This window comes from Fomitopsis serialis (genome assembly GCF_022376445.1).
Source record: "Fomitopsis serialis strain Sig1Antser10 chromosome Unknown B0H18scaffold_5, whole genome shotgun sequence".
Classification (NCBI taxonomy): domain Eukaryota; kingdom Fungi; phylum Basidiomycota; class Agaricomycetes; order Polyporales; family Fomitopsidaceae; genus Fomitopsis; species Fomitopsis serialis.
The window spans coordinates 275,815-303,293 of NW_025954965.1; the positions used below are offsets into that span (position 1 = coordinate 275,815).

The window sequence follows — 27,479 nt, forward strand, 5'->3', positions numbered from 1 at the left end:
CCCATCTTCGTGCGCCCCAGACGCGTCGCCGCCGCTCGCAGTGCACAGGTATCCACTCTCGCAGACATGCACGGCACAATGCGAGCGAGATTTTCTCAAAGACACTGTGTCCCATACAAATCTGCAGTGCCGTTGGTTGTCGCAGCTGACTGCCATACTTACTGCAGTTCGTCATCGCACGACATGATGCACAGAAGTTACCAGTCGGACAGGTTGTCTGCTGCAAAACTGCGCACTCTTCAGCACGCAGGCAACACGCACACTCCAACTGTGACACCAGTGCCTGATCCAGGTAAATAGAGTTATGGAAGCAAAAGGTCATTGTAAAAGCTGACAATAGTACACTACAGCGTCCAAGCCAAACTCAGCAGAAGCGGTCACTACGACAATGATGAGCCGTCCAGAGTTCACCAATACTTAGAGAGGTCTCTCACCTCTTCAATTTCGCGCGGCGATCTAGCAATGCCTCAGCAAGACGTCCCTCTTTCCTAGCGCGTTTCAACTGCGCGATGGCAGTCAGATTAGTATGGGCGACCTAAACATGCAACTCACCGCTTTCTTGTCTTCTACCGAGGTGATAGATCGTCCGGCACCCCAAGCCTGGTACATTTTGCTGGTAAAAATGTTTCAGACAAAGATTCGCAGGAAAGGTGAGGCGACTCACTTGGTGCTGGCCTCGTCTATGCTGACCTCATCCATCGCGCCTTCCTTCTTCTTCTCTTCCTCATGTGCTTCCCTCTTGTATTTGTTCTGGATTTTAACCCAAAAACGCTCCGCAAAGCCCACCTCGTCGCTGTCTCCGCGCAAAGCCATCGTCCCACCAGCGACTTCGTCAACGGCTAGGTACTTCTCGTAGACGTTCTGAAATGCGACCATTCCGTCTGGGAAGACGATGGGCGTCCACTCCTCCTGAGGACCTCGGGCCTCTCGATCTGCGGATACCAGTCCGTGTTTATCGCAAGACAGGAACTTGCCCTCGCCTGTGCCAGTCCGCAGATTGATTGTGGGGGAGCCAGCAACGCGTGTTGTCACCCATACCTGCGAGACTTCGGTAGGGGTGCGATGTAGGATGCTCACCGACTCCGGTGCGTCCTCCGTCTTGTCCTTGTCTAGGGAATGGAGTAAAATGCGACCACGGGTGGAATCATATGTTATAGAGATGGGTGAAGGGTCAGAAGGGTGCATAATAAAGGTTGGTCCACGGAGTTCTGTAGCTTGTTCAGGGAGGACCCAAGTATCTGGGCTCTCCTCGTCCTCCTTGCGTCGACGCCGGCCGCTGCTAGAGCCTTCCTCTCCATCCTCCCTTTTGCGCTTCTTTTTCGTCTTCTCGCCCTTAAATTTGAGCTTGGTAGAGCGTACCCTTTCATCCGTAGACATTGTGCTAGATAGGCGCAAGTGAACCGTGAACGGTTCAGTGAAAGTTCAGTGAACGGAAGTGATTGCAGTGTGAGTAAGTAGGCGCCCAATGGCGCACATCGGGGTGTCAGGGGACTCGTTCTGGTCGCTTGCGTGGGAGCCTTTCTCGGTTTGAGCGCTGGCAAGAGAATCAACGCCATCCCACCCGCCCGCCGACGAAACCCTCAAGACCCTCAAGATGAAGTTCAACCCTGGTCAGTTGCTGCTGCTTTGATGTCCGGGATGCTGTCAGTTTGCTCGAGTGCGAAAGAACGGTCGAAATTGGTGGAATTAGTGGCTGGATGCATACTCGGCGGATTGGATGTCGTCTCGGTAGGTCGACCTTATGCTGACGCTGTTTGGTGATACAGATGTCTCCTCTTCCCGGCGCAAGTCGCGCAAGGCGCACTTCGCTGCTCCCTCGTCGGTCCGCCGCAAGATCATGTCCTCCGCTCTGTCTAAGGAGCTCCGCGGCAAGCACAACGTATGTCTCGTTTTGCGATTGGAAGAATGAATGCGAATGAATGCTCATGCACCACATAGACGCGGTCACTACCCATTCGCAAGGACGACGAGGTGCGGATCGTGCGCGGCAAGTACAAGGGTCGGGAGGGCAAGGTCACGCAAGTGTACCGTAAGAAGTGGGTGATCCACGTTGACCGTGTCCAGCGCGACAAGTCAAACGGTGCGACGGTTCCCATTGGCATCCACCCCAGCAATGTTGTCATTACCACTATCAAGCTGGACAAGGACAGGTGTGTTTGTCATCACGATTCTCGCATTTCTCCCATTCTGAGGCGGGATGTCTTTACAGGCGTGCAATCCTCGACCGGAAAGACCGCAAGAAGAGCGGTAAGTCAGGTGAGGATGTGGAGATGGTTGATGTGAGTAGGGTCAGTCTTGATTCATTCGCGCTTGCTAATGCGAAGACAATCATAGTGATTGCGTGCTCCTTTGTCTTCTTCTCTTCCCGGTTGTCGCATTGCATCTCAAAATTCACCATGTATGTATGCGATATCACGCACATCGTATGCCGTATGGGGCCCCGAGGCCAATTTACCATGCCGTTCGCCTTGATTTTCGTCATGGCGTGGACATCATTTCATTGAGAGCCGATCCAGTGAGCAAAGTCAATGAAAGCTGGTATACACAAAGGCATGTGAATCAGAAGATAACGTCTTCGTCTTTGCTGCTTAGCAAGTCGCCGCCTCCACCACCAACCTCCGGGGTGAAGTCCACTGACTCTTGTGCCTCTGCAAGCAGTCTTCGCTGCGCTTCCGCTGCTTCTGCATCTCGCTTCTTCTTGCCTTGTACTTTCTTCAACCTGGTCATACTACTTAAGCAGGCTGTGCCATCCCTTCGGAGTAAGAACCCGCACCTAAAGAATTCTTCACGATCCATCTCGTCGAGCTCACTCAAGATGTACTTGATGGTGTTCTCCAGACGAGGGATGACGACGTGTTCAATGGCATTGACTCGACGATTTGTAGCACGGATGACCTCGTCTAGGATCATGAATGCTGTCTGCAGAGATGCAAGTTCCACCAGCGTCTCGACGGCTTTGGCGTAGACTTCTTTTGCTCTGATAACTTGTTGTCCTCCGCGTCCGAGACCGGTCAGGTTAAAGTCTGCAGTGCAAGAGGTGAGGAGAGCACGGATTCAGTGAACGTACGATGCTTACCGGTTCCTGACACCCGGTCGACTTCGAATGTGGGAAGAACAACGCCTGAGACGTTCTCCTGCTTTGCCTTCACACGAAAGGTCGCGGTTTTCGCCTGTTCCTGTACCAAGTACGCGATATCTCCGGTGGCATACGTGACCTCTGCCAGCGAGAAGGATGCCAACTGCATGACCCGGCCCATCTTCCGCTTCGCCTAGGCAGATCAAGGGTAATTCCTATTAAAACTAGCACATACACCGACGGACAAGCTGCAGCATGTCCAGAACAGTATCACCGCTCACCTCGTCAACCCTGCGTAGGATAGCCCTGAATCTTGTCGTCAGCGCATCGCGCTTCTTTGCTAGCAACGAATGGCCTGTCTGCGCGCCCTTCAGGCGTAGTTTCGTATTGGTCAACGCCATCCGAGTGGGGAAGATGTTTTCGCGAGGGCCGGCGCCGGACATCTCGAATACACGTACGAAAGACGGGAAGACAGATATGAAAGGGCAATATTACCAACAGCGGTGAGATTCAGAACGATCTCAGAGCGAGCACTAGGAGGTACCCACGTGATTGAACGCGTAGCGGGCGCCTGTAATAATACTACGTAGGCTCAGCCTCCTATGTTGCGTACCATCATACAGCCCTGCTGGCATTTTGTATAGCACATCCACACCGTACATGTGTACCGAGGTGGAAATGTCAGGAGCCGCTGCTTCCCAACTTTGAGATGCTGAATTTGCCAAGACAACGTATAGCACGAGCTTATACTTAGGCTCTCTGGCAACCGTGAAGTGACAATTATTGAAGCAATTGGCACACAACGTTCAAACGTCCACCACCCGCTCCTACCTTGCTAGGATGCACACCGATGGCCAACATCGCACTCATTCACAAAGCTGACGACGTACGGGACATTTAGAAAGCAATGACAGCATATATGTAGCTAGAGTACGACTGCGCTGATCTCAACATGCAACCCAAAGCACGCACAAAACTTGGCTGTGGCGGCTACGCTATGGTGTACTTCCCGTATTTCTTCTCCGGATCATAGACCTACATATACCATCAGTGAACCGCGTGGCGCACTGCACGATGATGTGCTCACCTCCCATCTAGACGCAGGAAATATATGCTTGTTTCGCTGGTAGTAACTCCTTTCCACGACCTTGCCTGCATGAGATTCGTCCTTTTCGATGGTAGCATCGGCTAGCAGACGAACATCGTCGTGGACGTCGAAGTTGAACAGCGGCCCAGACTTGCCGCGAGCTTTGTTGATTATGAAGTCGTAGAAGGTATAATGCTATCGTCCCTGTCAACCCGCAGAACGCAAGAATCCCCCGATGACGATGACTTACGTGGGGAATGATCAAGTCCTCCTGTACACTGATCGGTCAGCACTGCAGCATCCACAATGACGGACATCTTACCTTCACGTACATGAGGTTGTCAACGCTGACACCTCGAAGCTCGGGCAATTGCTGTCTGCACTTCTCCAAGAAGGTAGCGATATCATCGCCTTTCTTGCACTATGTAGTGAGGAGCAAACAAGCCGTGTGCATGTTCTACGTGGTCAGGCCGTGCCCTGCTGTCTGACGAAAGGCGACTCACCATCACACTCTTTCGATGACCGCTGCCGTCCCAGAACGAGTAAGTGATCTCAATGTCTTCCTGCTTCATCTCATCTTGCTTGCGCAGCCATTCCTGCCGGAGCTGCTCCCGCTGACGTCGCTCAGCCTCCTCGCGTTCCCGGTCAGGCAAGAAGGACGTGTCGACATTGGGATTCTTGCGCGACTTGGCCCGCTTACTGGGTTGCTCCCCGTCGTCGCCGTCTCCCTCGCCTTCTACCTCTCCCTCCTCGTCATCCATGGCAAACGAGAGCGTAGACTTGGCCGCCTTCTTCCGCTTCTTTGCTTTCTTCTGTTCATCTCTAAACAAATTCTCCACGTCTGATTAGCGAACTGCACAAGCATATGTGTTGAGTGATGCATTGAGTGAAAGCACGACATACTTCAGTTCGTTTGTGCGCGCAGCTTCCCTGGCTTTCGCTTCCTCGAGTTCCTTCCGTCGCTGCTGGAACTCCTCAAGCCTGACCAGACCAACCGTACTCTTCTTGAGAGTGTCTTCCATGGAGTCATTCTGGCCCACGAAACGGTTCGACGAAGGGCGAGCCTTCTCAGTCTCGTTGATGAGAGACTGCTTCTGCCGCTCGAAATCCTCTCGCATTTGATTGCGCTGCTTTGCCAATGCATCCTCGCGACGTCCTTCTGCCTTGTTGTTCGACATGGCCGTGCCTCAGACGGAGAGTAAGTAGCGTGAGTTCAAGTAGTCGGTCTCGGAGTTCGAAATCGAGGCAGACTGACGATCAACGGGCGTCTACTCGCTACCTGCGCCTCCCAACCTTTTGCACGCTGGTCGACCGAGCCCTGAGCACGGCTTATTCGCAGGATGGTGCACATTCTTGGCACGTTGCTACCAGAGAAACAGCTAGTCAAGGTATGCATGCTCGAGTATTGCTTCGCGTCCAGGCATTGACTTGTGTCGTAGTTCGCGTTGACACATTTCTATGGCATCGGACACCAAACTGCTGCACGGATCTGTGCCCGTGCTCAGATACACGACAGGTGCAAGATTCGCGGGCTCACATCCCCACAAATCACGACCTTGACGGCTTTCCTGTCTTCGCCGTCTACCGCGCCCACCCTGCCTTCCTTCCCGCTCGCGACGCTGGATTACGTCCCTCCTCGGCCGTCACAACCGGTTCCGGCTGTTCCGAATCCACCTACGTCTGCGGACGCTTCTCCGTCGGAGAAGGAGCTCCCTGGAGATAAACTGAGGGGCCTCAGACTCGGTGCCGAGCTACGCAGGGAGATCAGGGATAACATTGCGCATCTGCGAAACATCGGGAGTTACGTGGGGAGGCGGCATGCTCAGGGATTCCCCGTCAGGGGGCAGAGAACCCACTCCAACGCGAAGACGGCGAGGAAACTCAACAGGGTCGTGCGGTACTCATAGAGGCGGTGCAAGGAGGTCAGCGTACTTCGTGTTGGGCAAGGACTACTCGTTCGCAGCTGTTCTCACTAGTACTTCGCCCATCCTACTCAATATTCACGTCGTGTTGCTCGGAGCCGAACTTGGGCCAGGGGATGCGATAATTTACATACTGTACATCGGTGCATACGCACGCCTAGTCGTCTCCTACGGGTACTTCCTCTTCCAGGTACTTGAGTAGCGTCACTCGGATCTCGGTGGCCTCATCGCCGCGCAACACATCGGATATGAAGGTGGCCTGGACCTGCATTTGAACCTGAATGACAAACGTGTTGTCAGGTAGATCAGGAGCGAGGCGAATAGTGCAGCGTTACCATTTCGAGAGCACCTCTCAGAACACCACACAACACGTTGCTGAACCAAAGCTCGCCTTCAAGCGCCTCCTCTGGAAGTTCCACGAACTCCGCGAGAGGGTTTTCGTCCAGGGTCAATGTGAAGGATGACCCTGAGGCATTTGCTGAAGGTGTGGGAGTGCTACTTCGCGTTGATTCGGAAGGAAGGGGTCCGGCGTGCATTACAGAGGGGGTAATGTTAAGGAATGACTTGAAGCCAACCTGTGGTGGATCAGGGCATTGCACATATGATGCATGAGAACGGATCGCCCGCACGACGAATAACTACGTACCTTTGCGACCACCTCTCCGACCTCCTTGAAATCTGAACAGCGTCCAATCGCACTCCGTGCGAGGAAATCCTCAATGAGACGCGTTCCAATGTTGTAGCCCATTTTCTCTAGCTGTTTGTTGACCTCTGCGTAGTCCTCATAGTCTTGTATGAGCTGCACCACGAGTGCGCCATATGTGAGAGCGAACAGTTCTGCGTTCTAAGTCTTCAAGAGTCAGGCTTGCGCGTGCGCCGGAGACATGGTGTATGCAAGCCGGAGCAGAAACGTACGATCTTCTCTGTCCTGCCCTTCCAAATGTCTTCGCCTATGGCCTTGTACTGCTTGCTTGTTGAAGCCATCGCGGGCGTGCGACGCACAGAACGGATGCAGGACGGAGACTACGATGGGCGTCTAGTATGATCTCGCGGTCGACAGACTGGATGAGCCCAATCAAGGCCATTTTCTCAAGTTGGGTGGGACCCGCACGCCGAAATGTCGGGTCATCATGTTCATTCACAAACAACTATGGACGCAAGATCGCCTGACATTGGCCAGGCGAATCAAGAACAACGAGTACACTAATATAATGTACGGAGTCTATGCGCTGCTTCCAGCGATTGCAGATCACAGGCCTCAATGTCGACCGTTCGGACGCTAGCACGGATTCGGGACCATCAGTGGAGAGACAACGAAGGCACAACAACATGCAGACGAGCCTAGAGCTCAGAGGAGGAAGTCCATCCACTGACTTCCCGTGTAATGTAATTCAACAGCTGATGCCCATGTAGGCGTCCCGCTGCATTGGACTGGACCAGGCCACGCGGATAAGTTGCCGTTACGTCTGAGCGCACCGAGCTTGATAGCCAGAGCAACAGCGTCTGATGTAGCAATGTATGCGACACGTTTACTCACATCTATCACGAGTCCATCGTGGTCAAGGCACGGGAAGGCGGATGAGGAGATGGGAAGGCAAGCGCTAGATAGTGTGTGTCTTCACGCGCAGACGGAGCTTTGAATTATCCTGTCTTGGAGGATGTTCGACGGCACTATCGACGGGTATCGTGCCCAGCTGGGCTACATGACTTGGCATGGCAGGTGCGACTGCGGGAAGGGGCAAGCTCTCGCAGAACGCGGCGTCCTGATTCGACGAGCGAGCGCTGGCGTGAGGCGGTGTGCATGTCGTTGTCGCGGAAAGCCAGAAGGCGGTGCCCAGCCGTCGGGTGCCGTCGCGGTGAGTGCGCAGGACGGCGAGGGCGCGACGGAAGCTGGCAGGGGATGGGCCGAGGACTCGGAAGGCGGAGAAGGGCGGGCGGTGGCGCGAGAAGACGGAGTGGCTGCCTGGTGGCTGCTATCTGCGGTGTTTATTCGTGTTTGATTAGATAAGCCAATGCGGGAGTTCATGAATTCTCAGCTACGGCTAATTGGGAAGCGACTCTCGCCAGTGCAGGTTACGGTCTCGACCTCGTCCCATCCGCCTCGTTCTCTCCGCCCGCTGCTCAGCGCGCCCGAGTTCCAGCATCCGGTCCTGCCAGTCTCCTTCAGGGCCTTTCTCTCTCAACCCTACGACCTTGCTGCCCCCTACAGCCGATAGGACCCGGGAGCCGTCCCAGCGATCTTCTTGATCCCCACTACTCGTGTCGTGCCTCGGACGCACTTATCCTTCGTAAGTGGCATTTAGAACCCTCCATCAAGCTTATGTCTGACGCATCTAGGTTTTTTCACCGCTGCTTAGGCCGGGGAACTCAAGACATCCGTCCCCGAGGCGATCAGAGTGCTTGACAGCCGTGCTTGCCGTTGTTAGGCCGCTGTACAGACAGTACTCGTCCTCTGCGCCGCCATTGTTATGGCCTCGCAGCAGGAGCTACAGTCCTCGGCGAATGCTGCACGTACAGCCGCACCTCTCGATCCGCAGTCTTTCTTTCAAACGAATGGCAGCGCATCCGCCTTTCCGTCCATGATGTCGTCTTCGCAAGTCGACAGCACTGTCACTGCTACCTCCGTCACCCATGTCAATCCTCAAATGACAACTCTGTACCAGTCCGACATGGATCCCACCCATGCAATCTCCCTACCTCACGAGCTGTCACTGGGCAATTTACCGTCTCGATCACTCGACGTATCTGCCATGGATGTCGTCTCCGCAGCGTCTGCAGACGCAGCGGCAGCGCACGGGCTTTTAACGAATTATTCTAGCCAAAACACCTCTTTTACACTCGATCACATTAATGGGCTTGACGCAGTTGATGTCGCTCGCCTGGCCTCATCACCTAGTGCGACGACTGTGTCAACAAACCCATCACACGCCTCTTCCCCTGCAGTGAACGGCATGGCACCATCCTTCTCTACGACGCCGTCCTCACTCGTGTCCGCGCTTAACGGCGTGGAAGCTCGACGAAGTCGCACAGAGTCATCAGGATCGCCTCCAGATTTATTAAGCTCTGGATCGGAACTAGGCTTTTCGACTACGAGTAGCGGACCAGCGACATCAAGCCTTGACCCAGGGTTTCCGTATCCGCCCTATGACGCCGCGCGCCATGCGAAAGAGGACTCTCCAGAGCAAGGCGGTAGCCCGCACTTATTCACTTTAGGTACCATGTTGAAAAAGTGTGTATTATCTTCTCCTACTCTCGAGGGTCACCGACACTGATGCCTCATCTATCAGCATCGCGCGTACAGCGAGCTCTGCCAGTAAAGCTTGTGACATGGGTTCAACTACAGATGCGCAGCAGATCGTAGACGAGCTCAAGCGGAACGTGTTACTCGTTGCGGAACTGGTCTCGCAAGTCAAACTAGCTGACGCATCGGGTTAGTACTCCTTTCCTCACTTGCGCAACCACACTCAACATCTGGGTTTGGCCCTCTTCAGTTACTGTACCCGCGGTTCCTGGGTTGGACGTTGAACAACACCAGCCTTTAAATACTCTCTCGCTCTTCCCGCCGTCCACACCGCTCGACCCCAGCGCTATGTATGACACGTCCGATCTCTCGCGAAAACGCGGCGCGTCTTCTATGGACGGCGATAGAGCCATGAAGGCCATGAAGTTGGAACCTCAAGACGAACCTCAGCCCGTTTCCACTGCACCAGTCAGGCGCCTGTCGACTTCAACCCATACTTCCTCCGGTTTCGCGTTTACTCCCTCAACGATACCACCTCCATCAATGTCCTCGCTGGGCGATATATCCTCCATTCCACCGTCGTTGTCATCGAACGGCTCTAGTTCACGTCCACAAAGCTCTGCTGGGATACCCCCTCATCCTTTAGCTCTCGCATCAGACCCGCCTAATTCCTCGCACCCTTTGCAAGCTGGCGTGCAGTATCCGACAATGGACAACCCACAGGGTCTGGTCGGCTCTTCAACGGAGTACGTGTCTCCCGCCACCTCCAGCGTCCCATCCACTGCGCTTCCTTCCACCGGCTTTAATCCGTCCTTACCCGGTAGCATGTGGCGCGACCCGCAAGGATCTCTCACTCATCACCATCAGCACTCCCTGTCTGCAGGCGCCGTATTGGTGCGCATCCCCGAGTCTGGTATGTCTGCAGCGGGACCGTCTTCGTTGCAGTTCCCGCCGCCGCCCGCATTCCATTCGCCTATTCGAGCTACCATGTTATCGCACCAGCAATCAATACCCATGCCGTCTTCATCGTCTGTCTCGCTTATCTCGCATCCCTCTGTCCGTTCGTCGCGTTCGTCGTCGTTCGCTCACCAGCAAGGTGAAATGCCAAACCTTCCGTACGACATCCTACAAGCGCGCCAAGCCGCAGCGCTGCGTTCTCGCGCTTCGTCCCCGGCGCTTGATGATGAGATGGATGGGCAGGACTCCGATGACGAACTCGGCGACTTGTCGTATTCGCAGTACCACTCACCCTCTGCCGGTGCTGAAGGAGCGGACGCTGTAGTCGGTGCCGAGGGGCCGTCGGCTTCTGTGCAGCCACCCCGTGGGGGTCAGCGCCGCATGAGCCGCGGATCACCTTCTGCCGAGGGTGGATCGACATCCTCGGGCCATGCAAATGAAGTCCCACAGGAGTACCGTGCCGAAGTCGAGCGTATCTTCTTTGAGTTCCTCAATATGATTTGCTCGAACCGTAAGCTTTTGCCGGCAATCGTCAGATTAAGGCTGACTGATCGATCTCTCCAGTGGAGGCGACCGACGCGAAGGGGGAGCCTATACACCAGACGCTCATGGCCAAGAAGATGCAACGGCTCGACGAGTCGCCTGATTTTCGGCCATTCAAGTTCCGGATACAAGCGTTCACCAACGCGTTTCTAGAGGAGGTGAGTTATATGATCATTGGCACAGTTCGCGCCGCTCACTCGTCCATGTAGCTTTCCCGTCAAGGCTATCCGGAAGAGAAGATCCCGATGAAAAAGGTGCGCCCCATTTTCCCCTGATGTGTTGCTGAGCTCACCAATACGTAACGTAAAGATCCGCAACTTCTTGTGGAGTCAACCTTACATCTCTCGGTTCAACGAAGACGGCAAGAAATCGAAGTCAAAGGGCAATCACATTTGGCATGTTGATGGGAAGAAGACCGAGAGTGGTTGGATGTTCCGTCCTTTCAGGCGGAGACTGGCCGGTACGCCACCTGGGGTGGCTTATGTCGGTTTGCGGTGGTCTTGGGCTCCGCGCATCTGGGATCCTCAAGCGTCGCGGGCGAATATGCCCGTAAAGTACAGCTCCCCGTCGCTGCCGTCATGGTTGTCTTGGAAAGATGATGTTTTGTCCGGCATACCCACACCGGATGCTCAGAACTGCGATGTCACTGTTGAGGCCAGAGTTGGTGAATTCTCATTCATGTCTCTCGCCTAGTCTGACGGCAGCTCGCTAGTTCGTACAAGATGGTACAGAGGAATTCCTATCCCACACGGTGCATGTTACTATCGCACCCATGGCATCAGTGGACTCGACGTTCACTCCTTCACGACGGCCTTCTTTGGTCGGAGACATTCAAAATCCTCGCCGTGTCTTGAGTGATACGGCAGTGGTTGCGCAGTGTAATCCACCCCGGTCCGTTGTGATGCTACCGTCTGCATATCCTCTCGATTGACACATTGACTAGAATCATGCGAACACAAACGACAATGGCACCGGTAGCCCCTGTAGTTGCGCCTGATTCTCAAGTGGTCCAAGTGCTGACCACTGCTGCCCAGCGAGTCGCGCAGGAGGCACAGTCACAAGTTGTGGCCTCACCCAACGAAGTCGGACCGGAGTTGCAGGCGCTTGCCAAACAGCAGCACGTCCTCACGGTGACTGCGCAGGCGATTAACACGAAGATGGCTGCAGAGGCGCAGGAGGGCACGTCTCAGTCCAATGCTCTGACGGCAGCCGCGCAGCAAGTCGTGCTCCAGGCGGCTCGCCAGGTAGCAGCGGACCGCTCAGTGGCCGCCGTTTCTGCCGGCATTCCCCCGTCGCAGAACTCGGCACCCCAGGTCACGGTGAAGGATGTGTCGGTGGCCACGCAATCCGCGGTGGCCCAGGCCGTCGACATGGTCGGACCTCTGTCCAGTGAGGTCGACGTTCTGATGACTGCGAGCTCGCTCCTGCAGCAGCAGACTCAGCAGACTCAGCAGACTAGGCCGCCAGTCCCACTGGTCATGGAGTCGCAACTTGCCGCTCTAGATGCTAGTCGGGCGCATACGACAGGCACAACACCGCCGCATTATGGGATGTCCATTCCGCCCACTTCACTCCCAGTCTTCTATTCTATGTCTTAGTTCTCGTTATGCGGACCAGTCGTTATGTTATGTGTTACATCCCGGGTTTGCCATAGACTGCACGCATGCATGGTTCAACGTCCCTTCATCACAGTCGTTTGCTGTATAATGTTTTGTAGAAAAAGCACCATTGCTGCCGCCGAACTTGTAATTACTAACAGTTATGTATGTACGTACATATTGTTTTCGCAACTTGTTCTTCGGACCGAGACTATTACAGGCTTGGGTCGGTCACTACTGCACAGTCACAGTGGAGTGTCGCAGACACTGCATGCAGCGGAGTCAAGGGCATTGCGAAAGTGCAAGCGGGGCAAGCTCTCGTCGAAGGATCTTCTGGTTGTGGAGAGGGTTGTGAATCCCCATCAGAAGCAAGGAGTCCACTGAGAAGAGTGCCCCCAAAGCCTTGACCTTCTGCTCTCCTCTTCCCATGGCGCTCCGCTGGTTCATCATCCGAATCGCTGAGCAAGTTGATATCTTCGGCCTGTTCTTGTAGATCCAGCAAGTCATTCGATAGAATACCCAGAGACGAGAGTGTCGATGAGCTGTTGTCAAGTTCATGACCGTGATGGAAAAGTCGCTGAGATATCACTGGTGTGCCGAGTTCGTCCTGGAGCTGCACGTTGCTGTAGGTCACCGAAGCGATGTCCGAACGGGTAGACACATACCATAACCTTGAGGTCTTTCACCGACATGGCACTTGTGACGGTAACCCGACGTCGTTTGCCGTGTTCCTTCACCTGCCTGATCCTGCTTGATTGTCGCAGTGCAGGAGCCTTCCGGGAACCATACGTGATGAGTGTAGACGGCTTCGCTGTTTCAGCTACCCGTCCAGCTGTCATTTCTTCGGAGTAAGTTTCGGGGGTGGGTGTTGGGGCGCCACGACCAAGAATGCGAATGGTGAGTTCAGTGACATCGAACGTAGATTTCCTAACGCCTTCTTAGTATGCAACGGGCATAGCATGGGTAGACGTACCTCTTCAGACGACACGGCGCACACACTGATAACTCATGTTCGATCCTCGCACCCGTGTTTTCGATCGCAATCAAAGGATCGCCAGAATAACTGCATGGGCGTATTCTCAGTCTGTGAAGCTACGAGAGTGTAGAGAGACTTACAGTTCTTCGATGGTGTTCCAATCAGTACGTTTGATGATTGCAACCGAGGTGTCCATATCGCTGTTGACATTTGGGTCTAGGACAAGGAGGCCATGCTCACAGACGAAGAGCGAGTTGTTAAGTCTGTCTGGGCGAGGAACCTCAGCCGGACGTAAGAGCCATTGCCTCCAAGCTCGAACAAATTGAGCAGGAACAATGGCACATGGGACGTTTTCTAGCAATGCCGTATTCCCATTTAACGCATTGTCGTACATATGCTTGAGTCTGGCCTGAGTCGTTGGTCGTGAGCAGTCATCATGGTGACGATGCGTAGGACAAAGAACCTTTTCCTCTTCTGCTTGTCTTCGGAACTCACGCTTGTCTTCCTTAGAAATGTGCACGAGAGCTTCACATACTGGACACAATTCGGCTTCTGTCGACAGTGCTTCCCAGGTCGGAAATATTTGTTTCAGGAGAAGGCGAGCCTGCGTGATACAGTTAACTTAAGCACCCGCCGAAGCTACAGACGGTACCTCTGATGATATTCGCCGGCGGGCAGTAACGTTGGCAGATAGACCATCGTGTTCACATTTGACGTCTTGCACGAAGTCGGCAGCGTCTGGGGGAGGGTCTTCTTGAGAAGCGACGTGCATCTTAGGTTTCGATAGTCTCCAATCTGATCGACAGTTAGCTTGAGCTCAACGTGCCCCATGATCAACTTACCTTTCAGCCATTGCTTAGAGATCCAATAGCCAGGCTCGTCCTCTTCGACCCCAGATAATTGGTCAAATTGATCTACCAAGCGTGGATGTTCAATGTGATATAACTTCTCTATACACAGAGCATTAGAAGATACGATTTTGATTCAACTCGACCGCACCGTTGAAGATCAATGCGACGCAGTCTTCGCAAATATCAGATGGACGAAGTTCCGGAGCTAGTTCGCAATCATCTTCCGCTGCGATACGTTGGTGTGCAGCCTGCAACAAGTGGGCGAACTTCATTGCCAGTTTTAAGGATACAGAAGTGACTCACAGTAGTTATCAACTTCATATCACCCGCCTTACTGGGATTCAACCGACCATGCTCACACAAGACCTGCGACATCACTATGACATGCTTGTCACTACCTGGCTCTACTGTTGTTCAGACTGACGTAGCCCTTTGACACACGATGGGCCACTCACTTGTGTCTACACTATGATCTTCCGTGGGAGAGGAACTGGCCGGCTCAGGTGCATCTTTTGAGCCTGGCTCAGACTCAGAGGGAGAGGCTTTGAGGTGTCGCGACACCCACGATTCAAGACCTCGCCGACTCGCCACCACACAATCCTTTACAGGATGTGTCAAGTAGCGGCAATTCGTGCATGTTCAGAACGTACCTGATCACGAGAAGTGAGGTTCCACGACTTGACAATACCCATGATCCTCTGGCGTATCTCGTCAAACTGAGCTAGAGTTCGATGCTTCCTGTACTGCTGGTCAATCCAGGCACGGCCGTATATGCCAGGCTTCCTCACTTGTCACCATATGCTTCGCACGCTGCAGTATGCGCCTTATTTAACGCATTAACTGCTGCTTCCGCCCGTTGAGGTGGTCTCGGAAGCGACACGCCGACTCTGTGATTGTCGAGATCTGTAAGGCTGGACGTCGCTACAGGCCGCTTGCCATTGGCTTGTGAAGCAGGCTTGACATCGTCAACGCGGGAATAGACCAGCATGTAAGCATCCTTGGATGAGATATATCTAGACATACGGTTAGATTCTGTTGAGATCGACATAAATAGCATCCCTACAGTGGTCTGTCAAGCAAGGACTTCTCGGCGGACGCCGGTGGAGACTGTCTGTATTATCCGTTCAGATCCATCCGACTGCCTCAAACTCGAAAACATACTCCAGAATCTCGATGTCGCTGTCGCTGTGAGCGGAACGAGGCTTTCTTCTTAGCTTTGCCATTAGGTACTGCCTGTGCTATTATAGTCTTCCTGTGAACATCATTGCTGTGTCATTATTCGGCGGGCTCGGGAGATCCAGTACATGTACTTCGCTTTCGGGCCAGCCTTGGGCCCATTCTGCACTTTGCCCGCAAGCGAGTCGATCTTGGTCACTGTCTCGTCGTTGAACTGGTACCACGACTGGGTCCTTCGTACATCAATGTCAAGACGAGGGGGCGGGCTGATGGTGGGCATACACTCACTGAACGTCGAATACTTGCGCTTCGTAATGCCCATGATAGGCACTGGCTCCTTTGTGCAACAAGATACCCCGCAGTTGGTACAGATTTTTCTCTTGACCATCGCCCTTCCTCCGACGCTTACGAGGGCCCGACTCCGGTGGACCGAGGAACCTATCCATATCGATGGTAGTCGGAAAGGATATGTTGTGCTTGCTCTTTTTGCGCTCCATTGTCGAGAGGTCATATACGAAGCGCAACAAAGAGAAATGAAGCACAGAAGGTAGAGAACTAAGTTCCATGTGTCGTTTGGCATCTTGCAGTCCATCACACCTCGGGCAAGAGTACCTGGAGACATTGAGACACGACCGACGGGACATGAGGTGGCGATGAGGCCTACTGATTATCCCCGGACATCATCTCGGGTTCGAGTAGAGCACCTAACCGTTCCTCGAGCGTCGAATTGTTCTGCAGATTGCATTAGGCGATTTCCGAAAGAATCGACCATAACGTATGTACCTTGATGGTGACCTCGAGCTCAAGGAAGTCCGAGCTCCGTTCTGAACGATACTGGCACTCTTGGCACGTGGTGATGTAGGTATGTTTGCCTTGAAACTAGGTGCCATGAGCAACCGAACATAGACAAGAGCCTAGGTGGTATACTGTACCTGGTTGGCTATCAACGTCTTGAGTGTTGGGTCAGCCTGTTTCTGAAATTCTGTATCGAGGTGGGCCATGAACAGCTTTGAAAATCTGAACACGTCTGAGAAAGCACAGAAGACGATCATATCCAAGCACATACTCTTGCGCATCCTGCTGTTCCGTAGTTCTGAGTTTCAGGCTTTCCACCAGTTTGACGGGATTGAAAGCACTCTCGATACCCTCCTGCATTGCTGCGAAGGTGACTTGTAGCTGGAATATCGGTGAAACCTATTGACAATAAGTCATTGATTGGAGTACCACTACGATCAATTCACCTCTAGGTTGAACTTCTCGTCCTCGGGCAGTTGACATCGGTATACGCCATTGCGAAAAGGCAGGTCCTGGAACCATACCTACAAATGAAGGTTGAGCCGAGTAGGCATACGCAGTGGAAGATGATTACTTGAATGTATGCGTTTGCATAGCATGTGGCACCCAGGTTCTAGGGAGACAAAGCCGGTGTTAAGTTCAGCTCAACATTGGATAGCTCATCCACATACTCTCAAGCCGACTGGATGTCCAGGCCTCCTCGCGTTCTCCGCTGGATTGTCTCCGAGATTGGCAGTTTTCACAAAAGCCTCACGCGCTTTAACTAACGGGACGTTGTCACGACTTACAGAGTCTTCACGAGCCAATGCTCTCACCTTCGTCATCCCATTTCTCTTGGCCGAGATAGTTAAGACAGTACGGATTTGCCTTGCAGACCTTACTGTTACATCTAGGTGCCTCATCGTCCGAGATGACAATGATATCGTCCTCCAGTTCACCCGCTGCCACCTTCCCACCACCGTTAGAATCGCCTTTCACTGAAGGCGAGGACCTAGGAACGGCGTAGCGATTCAAGCAAAGCGGATGTGAGCTGTTCTCAGAGAAACCACAGGTAGCCAGACGATGTTGTTGGGTGATTTGTGACACGTCGGCCACCTCTACGCCCACCCAACCCCAGGCTGAATACACTCTGCTGTCGGTGAGCTTCGCGCGCTTGAGCCGTTCTCCGGCAGTTAGCCCAGAGTGTGAAGGTGATGTGCGTCGATTCCGTTTCGGCGGCATGTCAGAGACGGCGACAAACCCGAGCTAGTCGTGTAGGATGTTCGAGCAGGAGCAAAGCAGGAGTGGATTCCGGCTGGTTCACGCGACGCTCAAGCGCTCAGTGCCTACGGGCGCTTAGCTCTTGGCGGTTGCTTTAGATCTCAGATCGAGATCCGTTCAAGCATCCCCGAAGATTTCGGTCCAGGCGCAGACCGCACCGCGACCCTCTTCTCCTCAACCTCCCACCATGTCTCGTCCAGAGCTGCAAGCACCGCCGGAAATTGTAGGCATATGCAAAGACACTTACGTCCTGTAAACAAGCTAACCTCGCCCTTGTTGCCAGTATTATGGCGACACAGAAGCCAAAAAGTACACCAACAAGTGCGTCAAGTCTTGCTTTCCGACAGAGAACCGAATCTCATCTCACCACAGCTCTCGTATCCAGCAGATTCAAGCCGATATGACGTATCGTGCTTTGGAACTACTCAGCCTGCCTCCTGACCAACCCGCCTTCCTACTGGACATCGGATGCGGCTCTGGGCTCTCAGGTGAGATTTTGGACGAGCAAGGCCATCTGTGGGTGGGCGTAGACGTTGCACCGAGCATGCTAGGTTCGATGATGTTCTCAATTATCTCCTCTTTCGCTTTACTTACAATATATAGAGGTTGCGCTTGAACGGGAGGTAGAGGGCGATCTATTTCTGCAAGACATTGGTCAAGGCTTTGGTTTCCGACCTGGTAGCTTTGATGGCGCAATTAGGTTCGTGCTTGCTGCACATGTGTCATTCCTTCTAACAATGCTTTAGCGTATCGGTCATTCAATGGCTACTGAATGCCGAAACGTCCCACCCAACGTCCTCTCCCCCGCACCGCCTCACACGCTTCTTCACGACACTCCATGCAGCACTACGTAATCCGTCTCGTGCAGTCCTTCAATTTTATCCGACTTCAGACGACCAAGTACAATTGATTACTTCGATAGCGCAGAAGGCAGGATTCGGTGGTGGTGTGGTAGTGGACTATCCCAACTCCAACAAGGCACGGAAGGTCTTTCTCTGTCTTTTCGTAGGAGGAGGCGGTGGTGCGCAACAAGTCCCGAAAGGTCTGGAGGCGGAAGAGGAAGATGGCCAGGCTCGGTTCGAGGCCTCAAGACAACGTCAGCGAAAGCGAGATAAGAACGGCAAACGGAAAAGTATCAAAGACAAAGATTGGATCCTTCGAAAAAAGGAGGTATGTTGGGCCTCCAGACTGTACGGTGATGACAGCTTATCCAATCATGCCAGCTATACCGACGGAGGGGCAAGGAAGATGTCCCTCGCGACTCAAAGTACACGGGTCGCAAGCGGAAAGCGGTCTTCTAGTCAGCAGATGTCTATCTGGATTTCCTTCGAGTGCTAGGGTCATTTTCGCAATTGAGCTTGTCCACAAATACACGTGGTTGACGGCAGCCCGGGCACGCAGTACAGTGTGCGCTCGTCAGCGCTGTGCTTTTAACAGGGAATATATACTTGAACATGAATAAATGCGTCAAAGATATCGCTCTGACTAGTACAGCGTCGTGCTTGTTCACACACCGTCTATTGCGGCACTGTACGGAATGTCGGCCCACGGAGACCCGGGAGAAATTCTTTATCAGGCTAATCTTGCGGTCACCTGCGGTAGCTACGAGTGGTTTACCAAACGGGACAGGAGCATAAAAGTAAGTGATCGCAGATTGTCGACATTCGCGCGCTCTGTACCGTTCCCTCACAGCTCTCAACCTCGTGCTGGAAGGCCTCCTGGTGACAACATGTTGGTGGACGAATCACCGCTTCTTGGTACACTATGCTGCATTATACGTAATGTGATAGTGCTGACCACCTATGTCACCATCCAGATCTCAAAATCAAGAGGCCACGGCAGATAGCCCAATCGGCCGCCTGGAGCAGAACCGGGCATAACACGCTCAGGTCGCAGATGAACATGAGCGCAGAAGACTTCGACACATTCGTTGTACGTCATGACGCTCCGGTCTGCAGCGTCCGAAACATGTTCATAACACTTCTTAGAATATTATCAATGAATCTGTTGACAATCATCTCGATGTCTCGCTCCCGTGGACTCAGCAGTCCGCTGACGCAAAGTCCGCGCACATCAGTGAGGTAACATCACACCCGTAATCTTTCTTGGAGTTCTTCAGCTCACGGGCGGGGCCTACAGGTGGCTCAACGCTGCACTCTGATGGACAAATATGATGGCTATTGGCCGGTCGAGGCATACACCACGAAGTTTGCCAAGTTGGCGAGTAGGCAGTCCAGCAAGCCAGCAAGCACACAAGACAAGGTTTGCCCTATGAGCCTCTCGTAGCTGAATGCTTGTTGATAACTGTTTTAGTCTGGGTCTTCCCAGATCATTCGCGTCGTCGGCAAGGGACACCGCAGTGAACCCATCCGCAAGGAGCCCAGTCGTAAGGAGCCAGTCACAAGGCCTCTTCCGTCAAGAACCACGCCTCCGCGAAACAGAAACCAACGTCATCGCCTGCAGTGATCCGCACCAAGTCTAGACGGTTCTATGCCGGGGTATGTCCCGTCAAGATCAAGCGCAATTCTTCTTCTCCACCTCCACGGAGGTATGTGAATCATCAAACGTACTCTTGACCGGCTAAGCCTACATTATCCATCGGCAGATCGATTTCCACAGTTTGTCGCCGGTCAGCGACGACTCGATATCGGCTCAGCCCCAGCCATTCAAGCGCAACGTAGCACCACGCCCCCCTTCCGTTCAGATGGGCGACTTCGAAGCAATCCGCAAGTTCCTTGCGTCACTCAGCCTGCCGCTGATTGAACTGCTACCACGGTTCGTCGAGCTGGGGATATACAATGAGGACAGGCTGCATTTGCTAGCCGCCAGCCCGGCCAAAGATAGGTATATGGTCATTAGTGAGCTTGACTTGGACCCCATGTCATCTATGGTACTTAGGAGAGGCCTGCTGGATTTGAATGCGCAGCTATGAAGGCGCACTGAAGACATTAATCGAATGTATCGCTATCCTGACATGTACTATATCTATATTTACCTCCCTCTGCTGAGCTATGATGTAACGAACTGCGAATATACACGTAGCGCGTCCGACCACTAGTACTGGGTGGCTGCAACAATTCGACTTATGCGTCCTAAAGTCTGCATACAGAGCTCCTGCATCATGATTCACCTCCCCTCAATTGATTCTACAAAGATTCGATTCGATACACATGCTTCGATCAACCTCCGTACGTTAGTGACATGACGCTCTCTGCGATTGGCATACACGATTATTCATAACAGTGGTGTCGTAACGGAAGACGATTCTCGGGGTAGCAGATTGCAATGTAATGTGTATATGGAACAGTATGGATCACAAAATGTGTGAGCGATAAGCCAGGGTGAAGCGATGAGAAAAGCGTATTCGTTATGCTTAGAAGTCGTCGTCTTCTTCCGGGAGAGGGACAGCCTCGGCCTAGACCACTAATCAATCGTTTATCAGACAAGGTCACAATAGAACGTACCTGTGCAAGCTCCTTCTGGTACTGCTCCATGAGAGCGGGGTCAACCTGGACCTCAGCCGGTGCGAGAGCGGGTGCGGCAACGAACTCCAACGCCGGGTTACTGGGCGAAATAAAGTTGGCATAAAGACATCAATGCGATTGAGCCAAACTTACCCAACAAGCTTCCTCGCAAGCCAAAGGAAGGGCTTTTCGAAGTTGTAGTTGGACTTCGCGGAGATCTCGAAGTACTGGATGTTCTTCTTCCGGTGGAAGGTGACCTGACCAGTCTTTACTTTCCGCTCCTGCAAGATCACGCGCAGTCAGCCACAGCAGCGGCACAATGATTCATCTGCAACGCACCTTCACGTCGACCTTGTTACCGCAAAGCACGATCGGGATGTTCTCGCAAACACGCTCAAGATCGCGGTGCCAGTTGGGCACATTCTTGTACGTGATGCGAGAGGTAACATCGAACATGATGATACCGCACTGGCCCTGGATGTAGTAGCCATCACGGAGACCACCGAACTTCTCCTGCCCGGCAGTGTCCCAGACGTTGAAGCAGATCGTGCCGAAGTTGGTGGAGAAGGACAGAGGGTGCACCTCGACACCGAGAGTGGCTGCATGGTGTGGCGCGTGAGCGACGACGACGACGATACACACCTCGCACGCATCGAGCTATCGCGACATACCGATGTACTTCTTCTCGAATTCACCCGTCAAGTGGCGCTATGGGGTGGATAGATCAGTACGCGATCAGACAGGCTAACGGACAAACGCGTCCCACATACCTTGACGAAAGTGGTCTTTCCAGTACCTCCATCGCCAACTGCAGTCCATCAGAGTTCATCGCGCAGTGAGGCAAGGTCCGGGATGTTAGAGGAGGCGAAGGGGACACAAAGAACGCGAATGGTGAGTGTCGATCGAGAAAACGCGTCAAACACAACGGGTCAGAAAGCGCGTAGGCCACTGGGCGATCGAAGCGTACCAAGCACAAGCTTGAAAGTAGGGATCGTAGACTGATCGGCCATGGTTTTGCGAGGACGGGGGAGATATAGAGGAGGATGGGAGTAGAAGAAAGAGGAGGGTGGTGGTCCTGAGTGAAAACGCGAACGCAAAGAATCTGGCAGGTCTTTGGGATTAGATAAGTGAGTTACGTAAGCATGCGTTCATCCCTCGACACTTTCCGCTCAAAATGGAAGTTGTGTGCTTTGTGAAATCCTACTTATACTCCTTGCTCACTCGCAATGGTCGATGTAAGGGTACGAAGTGGGTCGGGTAGACGGCAATATTCATCAACGTACGGCGTAGTATTGAGTACATAGCTTCGAGAGACATGACTCGAGCGATGCGTGCTAGTGCTAAGTAACGTCGCCGTTTATAGCTGGGGCGGGCAATTAAAGGCACAGCGTTTTGTTCCCTTCGATTGAGTGTCGTAACACGGAAGGACGGCGACGCTGCTCGCGACGCGTCTGCAATTGTGACGGCGACATCCCGAGCAAGGAAATCATTTGTCGCTCTCGATGGTACCTAGTTCAACAGCAGGATCATCTGAGCAGCACATGGGATCTACGCCGCATGTACATTTGTCGCGATGAGCGCAACATCGGTGACCATTTGTACGACCGTGCCTAGCAATCCTAGTCATCTTAGGTCGACAAGCAGATGCCTAGAGGGGCAGCATTAGGCTAATTGATCACGGGAGAGAGCGACGACCAGTAGCAAGCCCATCGCAGACTGCAAGCGGTCTCGGTGCGCTGGGTTGGGCCCGTAGGGGACAGAGCTTGCGGCGCTAGTTGTTGAGTCGAGCTGACCGAGACTGACAGCGCGTACCTTGAAACAACGAAGTTTTCCGCTACATACAACATCTACGACGATGCGGTGCCTGTATTGCGCAAGGACGTCACGCACCCATACTCGCTGAGGGAGTTCGCGGGCGACACGCAGGAGTACCAGTGGAAGATGAATGGCAAGAAGAGTGCTCCCCGGCGAGTAAGCGAGAGCCGTGGATTAACAGCGTCTCTTCATGAAGACCATGACGAGCCGGGAGCTTGAGAAGGGTGGGTACAGGACGCATCCTTGGCCACCAAGCGGACACCATCCGACAGCGCTATGAGCGCTGGTCCATTTAGATGATCATACAAAGCTATCGGATTGACTGTCCGAGGGCGTCAGTTTCTCTGTAAAAACTGCGGTCAGTGCTCACCCTGAATATTTGAATGCCTGGCATATGGCAGTTCGGGATTTGTAACTCTGGAGGGCTCCCCTGGTCCTATTATCATTTTCTCAAGGGGAAGGAGCACCATAGTCCGAGCTTCCTTGTTGCAAACAGTGCTGCGACGCGAGAATTGCAAGTACCCAGAGACAGACAGACCAGAGATGTAAGTAATGAGGATGGTTGTCGCCGGTGGTTGTGGCATATAGTCGGTGGGCTATACATAAATGGCAACGATCTCCCTAATTATCCCAGGATCTCATCCAGATAACGTGATCGAGGAGGAGGCCCGTTCCTACCGGACAGAGAGCGGGTTGCACTCATCTTCGGCCTCGCACACGCAAGCCTACGGCTCGGACTCCTGAGTCAGCTGCCTTGCTGACTAGGCGTCGAGCGCGCAGCTCGGCCGCGTTCTGTGGGCCAGGGTGCATATACGACTGCAGACGACGGCGCAAGGGGAAAGCGAAAGCGCGTTTTGAGCACGTTCGGTGAAATCAGTCAGCTTGCGCAGATGGTGGCTTCAGTTGAAAGCAGATAGAACACAAGCGCCCGGCATCCCCGGCGCCTGATCGGGACGATGCCTCGGCCCGGCAGGAGGGTTCTCGACGGGCCAATGAGGGGGCGGCGGCATGCCGGCAGAATGTTGCTGGAAGAGCTTGTGGGGGCTCCGCTTACTTTTGGCCGGCAAATATATGGTATGCATCCGCAGGATGCGCGGGGCGTGTGTCCCCAGGCGTCCCTCAGTCGCGCTCTGTCTGCCCCCAGGCTTGTCCGGAATCCTCTACGTTCACTAGGTTCCTAGACTCGTTCCACAGCCATGGCCCAGCAAGCAGCCACCGTAAGCGAGAAGGGAGGGCGAGAAGACCCGCCTACCTCCCCGACGAGCGTAGAGTCAGGGAAGAAGACGAAGCCGGATTGGAGGGCAAATGAACAGCAGGTTCTGCCAGAAAACAAGCTGCCTATCGTATTTTTCGGCCTGATGGCTTCTGTATTCCTTTCTGCACTCGATCAAGTGAGTGCTGCCCCCCGATGTCATGAGAGTTTACTAAAGTCGTCCAGACAATTGTGTCCACCGCCTTGCCTACCATTGTCGAGAAAATAGGTGGAGGAAGTGAATATGGATGGGTTGGAAGGTACAGGGTTCATGAATGGTAGGATAATTGTGCACTGACCCGCTCACATTGAACAGTGCATATTTGCTTGCGGCCGCTGCTCTCTCGACTGTCTACGGAAAGCTCTCAGATATTGTCGGTTCGTATTGTCTAACAAGGTACTCAGCGCATCGTCTAACCCTTACCAGGCCGGAAACCCGTACTGTTCGGCTCGATCCTGATTTTCCTGGTCAGTGCCGTCCTGCACCGCCCGCATGTATAAACTACCTACTGAAGATGAACTGCTCACAGATCGGCTCCGCGCTATGTGGTGCCGCACAGAACATGACCTGGCTTGTCGTCTGCCGTGCCGTCCAAGGTATCGGAGGTGGTGGCATCATGCAGCTCGTGCAGATCACTATTTCAGACATTGTGTCACTCCGAGAGTAAGTGGCTTGCACTCACTTGTATTTGGCGTGGTTCACAGTTGTCTAGCCGAGGGAAATACGCAGGTCTCATCGGAGCAACTTGGGGAATTGCGAGGTAAGGCAAACCTCTGGTAAGGGGCTTCTTGTCCACTGACGCATGTCCGGATGTTAGTGTCATAGGACCCCTTCTTGGTGGAGTGCGTGATATCCTTTCTGGCATTCGGGCGCGGCCGTATCTGACGAACATATCCTAAGGTGTTTGCAGAGCACGTTTCGTGGAGATGGTGAGTTACCCACCATTCCAGAGAAACACGGCCTTGACTGACCAAATCCCTCGAACAGGTGCTTCTTCATCAATCTGTAAGGACCCAAGCAGTATGCAGAGCTCACCTTCTGATCGTAGCGAACCATAGGCCAACCGGTGGAGTGGCGTTCGGCATCCTGTACTTCTTCCTGAACCTGAATCCACACCACGGCAAGCCGTTCCGCGAACATGTCCGGGAATTCGACTTCGTCGGCCTCATCCTGATCATCGGCGGGGTTGTGTGCATTCTCATCGGCTTCAACTATAGCGAGAACTCCTGTGAGTCATCGCTGTGATTTTTAATGTTCCTATCTAATGGAGTCCTTCGGAGAAGGGGATTCTGCTGCGGCCATCGCGCCGTTGGTGATAGGCGTCGTCCTGCTGCTACTCGCCGTTGTGAATGAGATATTCACGCCGAGGTCACCCATCGTCCCCCCACGCCTCTTCAGAGTAAGCTTTGATCATGGTGTTTAATGGCTCAAGCAGTTGATAATTATTTACGATCTTCCTGTTAGGTACGAACAACCGCCTTCATTTCCATCTCCGTCTTCATACACGCCATAGCCTTCTTCAGTGGTACATTCTACCTGCCTGTATATTATCAGGTACTGGGTGCATCGGCCACGATGTCTGGCGTTAGGTGTGTATTGACAGACTCACCTGCCAGTATGTCACTGCTTACAGTCGAGCGCAGGATGCTTCCCTTTTCACTCGGGGCGTCAATCATGTCTGTGGTCTCCGGCCAAATCGTCGCGAGGACTGGCCGCTGGAGACCCGTGATGTGGGTCGCATGGGCCATGTTTACCCTGGGCTACGGCCTCATGATCATGCTCAGCGAGTCGTCGTCAAAGTAGGTATACAGCTCCACGCCCCAGCCGCTTGCTGACACGGGCAACCGTCCATCATATTTATAGCGGCGTCAAGGAGGCCATCCCGCTCATTGGTGCCCTCGGCCTGGGCTGCCTGTTCCAGGTAAGGAGGCTGCTGCCAGTCGCCCGATGCATGAACGCTGATTTCCGGCCTCTCGCAGACGCCATTAATCGGCTTGCAGGCAGCGATGCCGCTCAAGGACATGGCGACGACCACGGCGACCTTCGGCTTCCTCAGGTGCGGACTTCGGCTTCCCTCGCCCCTCCCACAGCGCGCGCGCTCCGAATGCGCCTTACTGACAGATCGGTTTCGCAGGTTGCTCGGCGGATCTATGGGCGTCACGATTGGCGACGCGATCCTCTCAGGGGTGCGTGTAACTTTCGTTGCGTCACTGAGGCGCTGTGCTGATGGTGGTGTGGGCGGATTGGAATAGGTGTTGCAACGGAAGGTCAAGAACATCCCGGGGCTGGACATCAACACGTCGGCGTCGAACCTGAACCAGTTCGTCCCGCAGATTCAGTCGATATCCGTGAGTGACGATGTGGAGGCTTGTCCCGCCGTCCTGAAGTTCACGTTCTGTCTTAGGATGTAACGACCCGCATCGCCCTCATGAAGGCATATTGCGAGGCCATCAGCACGATCTGGATCGTTGACACACCAATCATTGGTGTCGGTTTCATCCTAGGTGATCGCGCTCCTCCGTTCTGCGTTCTGCGCGAGTTCCTGACAGTTTCGCTCGCAGTCTTGTTTTTGCGCGGCTACACGCTCAAGCGGAACGTCGTCCGCGGCGGCCAACAGCCAAGCACAGCCGACGTCGAGAAGGGTCAGGCGGAGGCCGTCGCGGAAGGCAACCCAGGCGACATGGCGATCGACCCGTCCGCCGGCGACGACGGCGCGACCCAGGAGAGGACACAGACGTCCATCTCAAGAGAGGACACGCGCACCATTGCGGGTGGCGAGGAGGTCGGCCGGAAGGAAAGCGAAAAGCAGTAAGTAGCCGCGAGGGGATCTTTCATGATGCATGTACGAACGGATTTACTTTTTATGACACGCACGCACGACACGAACGGGGATGTGCCGTAGCATAGAGACACTACTAGCATACATTCCACTACTCTTTGCACTATGATCATATGCGGACGACGGCCAGCGTCTCCGTACTTCGGAACGGCAGTGATTCATTGAGGATCTGAGCAGGACGCACGGTCAGAGCTCGATCGCAGCTTGCGGCGAACGATAGATTACGGAAACATGATCGCGGGCCTGCGGGATCCCTGAGCACCAAGGATTCGGGCACACTTTGAGTGTTGGGATCACCGAACGTAGATTCCCGGCGGTACAGAGAGATCCGCATGCGCCCTCGCGGCGGCGATTGGATGGGGCGAGCGTGCAGGGAGGGTGACCCTTTACATGCCTCTTGCAACGTACGTCGGCAGCGGTGCACGTCGGGGGTGCCCCGAGCGCCGCGGGGTCGCTGACCGTAAGCAACGGAGGTCACGGCTGCTTCTCTGCGCGCCTCGCTGGGCAGTCGCGCATGGAGCGGAAGGGGGACTGGTGTCACCCCCGCTGCGTCGGGCCTGCGGGGACGGTTCGACGAGCGCAGGGAGAGGACCGAGGTGACTGGTGAAACGTGCGCGATGGGGAGC

At 53.9% G+C, this 27,479-nt stretch overlaps 13 protein-coding genes across 13 annotated transcripts; 7 read left to right on the plus strand and 6 right to left on the minus strand.

Moving 5' to 3' along the window:
- Positions 1–430: 430 nt before the first annotated feature.
- B0H18DRAFT_869550 (FRG1-like family-domain-containing protein) lies at positions 431–1,377 on the minus strand (the record flags this gene model as incomplete). The annotated part of the gene is made up of 3 exons (XM_048040030.1): positions 431–502; positions 553–613; positions 665–1,377. The coding sequence occupies 3 exons, from the start codon at positions 1,375–1,377 to the stop codon at positions 431–433; spliced, it is 846 nt and encodes a 281-aa protein (XP_047898573.1).
- Positions 1,378–1,540: 163 nt separating this feature from the next.
- On the plus strand, positions 1,541–2,504 carry B0H18DRAFT_1101487 (translation protein SH3-like domain-containing protein). Its single transcript, XM_048032525.1, has 5 exons — positions 1,541–1,610; positions 1,767–1,879; positions 1,939–2,150; positions 2,210–2,279; positions 2,335–2,504. The coding sequence occupies exons 1-5, from the start codon at positions 1,595–1,597 to the stop codon at positions 2,335–2,337; spliced, it is 414 nt and encodes a 137-aa protein (XP_047898574.1). The 5' UTR covers positions 1,541–1,594; the 3' UTR covers positions 2,338–2,504.
- B0H18DRAFT_977881 (vacuolar ATP synthase subunit D) lies at positions 2,477–3,573 on the minus strand. Its single transcript, XM_048044286.1, has 4 exons — positions 3,358–3,573; positions 3,077–3,269; positions 2,774–3,023; positions 2,477–2,719 (listed from the first exon to the last, which is right to left on the minus strand). Exons 1-4 carry the CDS (start codon positions 3,517–3,519, stop codon positions 2,560–2,562), a joined length of 765 nt encoding a protein of 254 aa, XP_047898575.1. The 5' UTR covers positions 3,520–3,573; the 3' UTR covers positions 2,477–2,559.
- Positions 3,574–4,066: 493 nt separating this feature from the next.
- B0H18DRAFT_1082522 (XAP5-domain-containing protein) lies at positions 4,067–5,341 on the minus strand (the record flags this gene model as incomplete). Its single annotated transcript, XM_048031543.1, has 6 exons — positions 4,067–4,111; positions 4,164–4,358; positions 4,414–4,434; positions 4,486–4,584; positions 4,667–4,996; positions 5,063–5,341. The coding sequence occupies 6 exons, from the start codon at positions 5,339–5,341 to the stop codon at positions 4,067–4,069; spliced, it is 969 nt and encodes a 322-aa protein (XP_047898576.1).
- Positions 5,342–5,503: 162 nt separating this feature from the next.
- B0H18DRAFT_869318 (mitochondrial 30S ribosomal protein S13) lies at positions 5,504–6,070 on the plus strand (the record flags this gene model as incomplete). The annotated part of the gene is made up of 3 exons (XM_048040005.1): positions 5,504–5,551; positions 5,603–5,805; positions 5,902–6,070. 3 exons carry the CDS (start codon positions 5,504–5,506, stop codon positions 6,068–6,070), a joined length of 420 nt encoding a protein of 139 aa, XP_047898577.1.
- Positions 6,071–6,242: 172 nt separating this feature from the next.
- Positions 6,243–7,069, minus strand: B0H18DRAFT_1114590 (NO signaling/Golgi transport ligand-binding domain-containing protein; the record flags this gene model as incomplete). The annotated part of the gene is made up of 4 exons (XM_048033138.1): positions 6,243–6,362; positions 6,421–6,660; positions 6,732–6,929; positions 7,001–7,069. The coding sequence occupies 4 exons, from the start codon at positions 7,067–7,069 to the stop codon at positions 6,243–6,245; spliced, it is 627 nt and encodes a 208-aa protein (XP_047898578.1).
- Positions 7,070–8,467: 1,398 nt separating this feature from the next.
- B0H18DRAFT_485663 (uncharacterized protein) lies at positions 8,468–12,508 on the plus strand. Its single transcript, XM_048038257.1, has 8 exons — positions 8,468–9,314; positions 9,373–9,515; positions 9,577–10,794; positions 10,848–10,984; positions 11,036–11,080; positions 11,136–11,486; positions 11,539–11,717; positions 11,770–12,508. Exons 1-8 carry the CDS (start codon positions 8,554–8,556, stop codon positions 12,422–12,424), a joined length of 3,489 nt encoding a protein of 1,162 aa, XP_047898579.1. The 5' UTR covers positions 8,468–8,553; the 3' UTR covers positions 12,425–12,508.
- Positions 12,509–12,638: 130 nt separating this feature from the next.
- On the minus strand, positions 12,639–17,443 carry B0H18DRAFT_869324 (cysteine proteinase; the record flags this gene model as incomplete). Its single annotated transcript, XM_048040007.1, has 23 exons — positions 12,639–13,037; positions 13,090–13,351; positions 13,398–13,487; positions 13,541–13,809; positions 13,864–14,004; positions 14,053–14,195; positions 14,243–14,350; positions 14,400–14,499; positions 14,555–14,638; positions 14,693–14,851; positions 14,902–14,989; positions 15,040–15,320; positions 15,409–15,484; positions 15,556–15,660; positions 15,716–16,039; positions 16,092–16,159; positions 16,211–16,306; positions 16,360–16,444; positions 16,494–16,621; positions 16,669–16,746; positions 16,797–16,835; positions 16,894–16,985; positions 17,038–17,443. 23 exons carry the CDS (start codon positions 17,441–17,443, stop codon positions 12,639–12,641), a joined length of 3,621 nt encoding a protein of 1,206 aa, XP_047898580.1.
- Positions 17,444–17,632: 189 nt separating this feature from the next.
- On the plus strand, positions 17,633–18,957 carry B0H18DRAFT_977932 (S-adenosyl-L-methionine-dependent methyltransferase). The gene is made up of 6 exons (XM_048044287.1): positions 17,633–17,705; positions 17,766–17,803; positions 17,855–18,033; positions 18,086–18,182; positions 18,229–18,652; positions 18,706–18,957. The coding sequence occupies exons 1-6, from the start codon at positions 17,670–17,672 to the stop codon at positions 18,781–18,783; spliced, it is 852 nt and encodes a 283-aa protein (XP_047898581.1). The 5' UTR covers positions 17,633–17,669; the 3' UTR covers positions 18,784–18,957.
- A 141-nt stretch (positions 18,958–19,098) lies between these two features.
- B0H18DRAFT_977938 (uncharacterized protein) lies at positions 19,099–19,864 on the plus strand. Its single transcript, XM_048044288.1, has 4 exons — positions 19,099–19,239; positions 19,299–19,414; positions 19,471–19,563; positions 19,622–19,864. Exons 1-4 carry the CDS (start codon positions 19,212–19,214, stop codon positions 19,766–19,768), a joined length of 384 nt encoding a protein of 127 aa, XP_047898582.1. The 5' UTR covers positions 19,099–19,211; the 3' UTR covers positions 19,769–19,864.
- A 697-nt stretch (positions 19,865–20,561) lies between these two features.
- B0H18DRAFT_977943 (GTP-binding nuclear protein RAN) lies at positions 20,562–22,202 on the minus strand. The gene is made up of 8 exons (XM_048044289.1): positions 22,113–22,202; positions 21,914–22,057; positions 21,717–21,754; positions 21,618–21,654; positions 21,286–21,545; positions 21,100–21,227; positions 20,947–21,046; positions 20,562–20,897 (listed from the first exon to the last, which is right to left on the minus strand). The coding sequence occupies exons 2-8, from the start codon at positions 21,954–21,956 to the stop codon at positions 20,856–20,858; spliced, it is 648 nt and encodes a 215-aa protein (XP_047898583.1). The 5' UTR covers positions 21,957–22,057; positions 22,113–22,202; the 3' UTR covers positions 20,562–20,855.
- A 571-nt stretch (positions 22,203–22,773) lies between these two features.
- On the plus strand, positions 22,774–22,980 carry B0H18DRAFT_977948 (uncharacterized protein; the record flags this gene model as incomplete). The annotated part of the gene is made up of 1 exon (XM_048044290.1): positions 22,774–22,980. A coding segment is annotated over one exon (207 nt), but the record flags the coding sequence as incomplete, so codon positions are not given.
- Positions 22,981–23,805: 825 nt separating this feature from the next.
- On the plus strand, positions 23,806–26,894 carry B0H18DRAFT_485891 (MFS general substrate transporter). The gene is made up of 18 exons (XM_048038258.1): positions 23,806–24,152; positions 24,200–24,273; positions 24,330–24,391; positions 24,441–24,481; positions 24,544–24,677; positions 24,727–24,774; positions 24,832–24,856; positions 24,915–24,943; positions 25,002–25,019; positions 25,073–25,242; positions 25,298–25,413; positions 25,479–25,813; positions 25,878–25,935; positions 25,994–26,070; positions 26,149–26,200; positions 26,267–26,362; positions 26,419–26,518; positions 26,576–26,894. Exons 1-18 carry the CDS (start codon positions 23,958–23,960, stop codon positions 26,824–26,826), a joined length of 1,881 nt encoding a protein of 626 aa, XP_047898585.1. The 5' UTR covers positions 23,806–23,957; the 3' UTR covers positions 26,827–26,894.
- Positions 26,895–27,479: the final 585 nt, after the last annotated feature.

Coding starts and splice junctions, on each gene's coding strand:
- B0H18DRAFT_485891 (XM_048038258.1), top strand. CDS start 23,958: ATGGCCCAGCAAGCAGCCACCGTAAGCGAGAAGGGAGGGCGAGAAGAC. Junction 24,678..24,726: donor GACATTGTGTCACTCCGAGA/GTAAGTGGCTTG, acceptor ACAGTTGTCTAG/CCGAGGGAAATACGCAGGTC. Junction 26,519..26,575: donor TGGTGTCGGTTTCATCCTAG/GTGATCGCGCTC, acceptor TTTCGCTCGCAG/TCTTGTTTTTGCGCGGCTAC.
- B0H18DRAFT_977938 (XM_048044288.1), top strand. CDS start 19,212: ATGTTGGTGGACGAATCACCGCTTCTTG. Junction 19,415..19,470: donor AAGACTTCGACACATTCGTT/GTACGTCATGAC, acceptor AACACTTCTTAG/AATATTATCAATGAATCTGT. Junction 19,564..19,621: donor AGTCCGCGCACATCAGTGAG/GTAACATCACAC, acceptor CGGGGCCTACAG/GTGGCTCAACGCTGCACTCT.
- B0H18DRAFT_485663 (XM_048038257.1), top strand. CDS start 8,554: ATGGCCTCGCAGCAGGAGCTACAGTCCTCGGCGAATGCTGCACGTACA. Junction 10,985..11,035: donor CCAACGCGTTTCTAGAGGAG/GTGAGTTATATG, acceptor TCGTCCATGTAG/CTTTCCCGTCAAGGCTATCC. Junction 11,487..11,538: donor ATGTCACTGTTGAGGCCAGA/GTTGGTGAATTC, acceptor GCAGCTCGCTAG/TTCGTACAAGATGGTACAGA.
- B0H18DRAFT_977881 (XM_048044286.1), bottom strand. CDS start 3,519: ATGTCCGGCGCCGGCCCTCGCGAAAACATCTTCCCCACTCGGATGGCG. Junction 3,270..3,357: donor TCCTACGCAGGGTTGACGAG/GTGAGCGGTGAT, acceptor TGATCTGCCTAG/GCGAAGCGGAAGATGGGCCG. Junction 3,024..3,076: donor CGACCGGGTGTCAGGAACCG/GTAAGCATCGTA, acceptor CTTGCACTGCAG/ACTTTAACCTGACCGGTCTC.
- B0H18DRAFT_977943 (XM_048044289.1), bottom strand. CDS start 21,956: ATGGCCGATCAGTCTACGATCCCTACTTTCAAGCTTGTGCTTG. Junction 21,655..21,716: donor GAAAGACCACTTTCGTCAAG/GTATGTGGGACG, acceptor TCCACCCCATAG/CGCCACTTGACGGGTGAATT. Junction 21,546..21,617: donor ATTCGAGAAGAAGTACATCG/GTATGTCGCGAT, acceptor CACACCATGCAG/CCACTCTCGGTGTCGAGGTG.
- B0H18DRAFT_977932 (XM_048044287.1), top strand. CDS start 17,670: ATGTCTCGTCCAGAGCTGCAAGCACCGCCGGAAATT. Junction 17,706..17,765: donor TGCAAGCACCGCCGGAAATT/GTAGGCATATGC, acceptor CCTTGTTGCCAG/TATTATGGCGACACAGAAGC. Junction 17,804..17,854: donor GCCAAAAAGTACACCAACAA/GTGCGTCAAGTC, acceptor ATCTCACCACAG/CTCTCGTATCCAGCAGATTC.
- B0H18DRAFT_1101487 (XM_048032525.1), top strand. Junction 1,880..1,938: donor AGCTCCGCGGCAAGCACAAC/GTATGTCTCGTT, acceptor TGCACCACATAG/ACGCGGTCACTACCCATTCG. Junction 2,151..2,209: donor ATCAAGCTGGACAAGGACAG/GTGTGTTTGTCA, acceptor ATGTCTTTACAG/GCGTGCAATCCTCGACCGGA.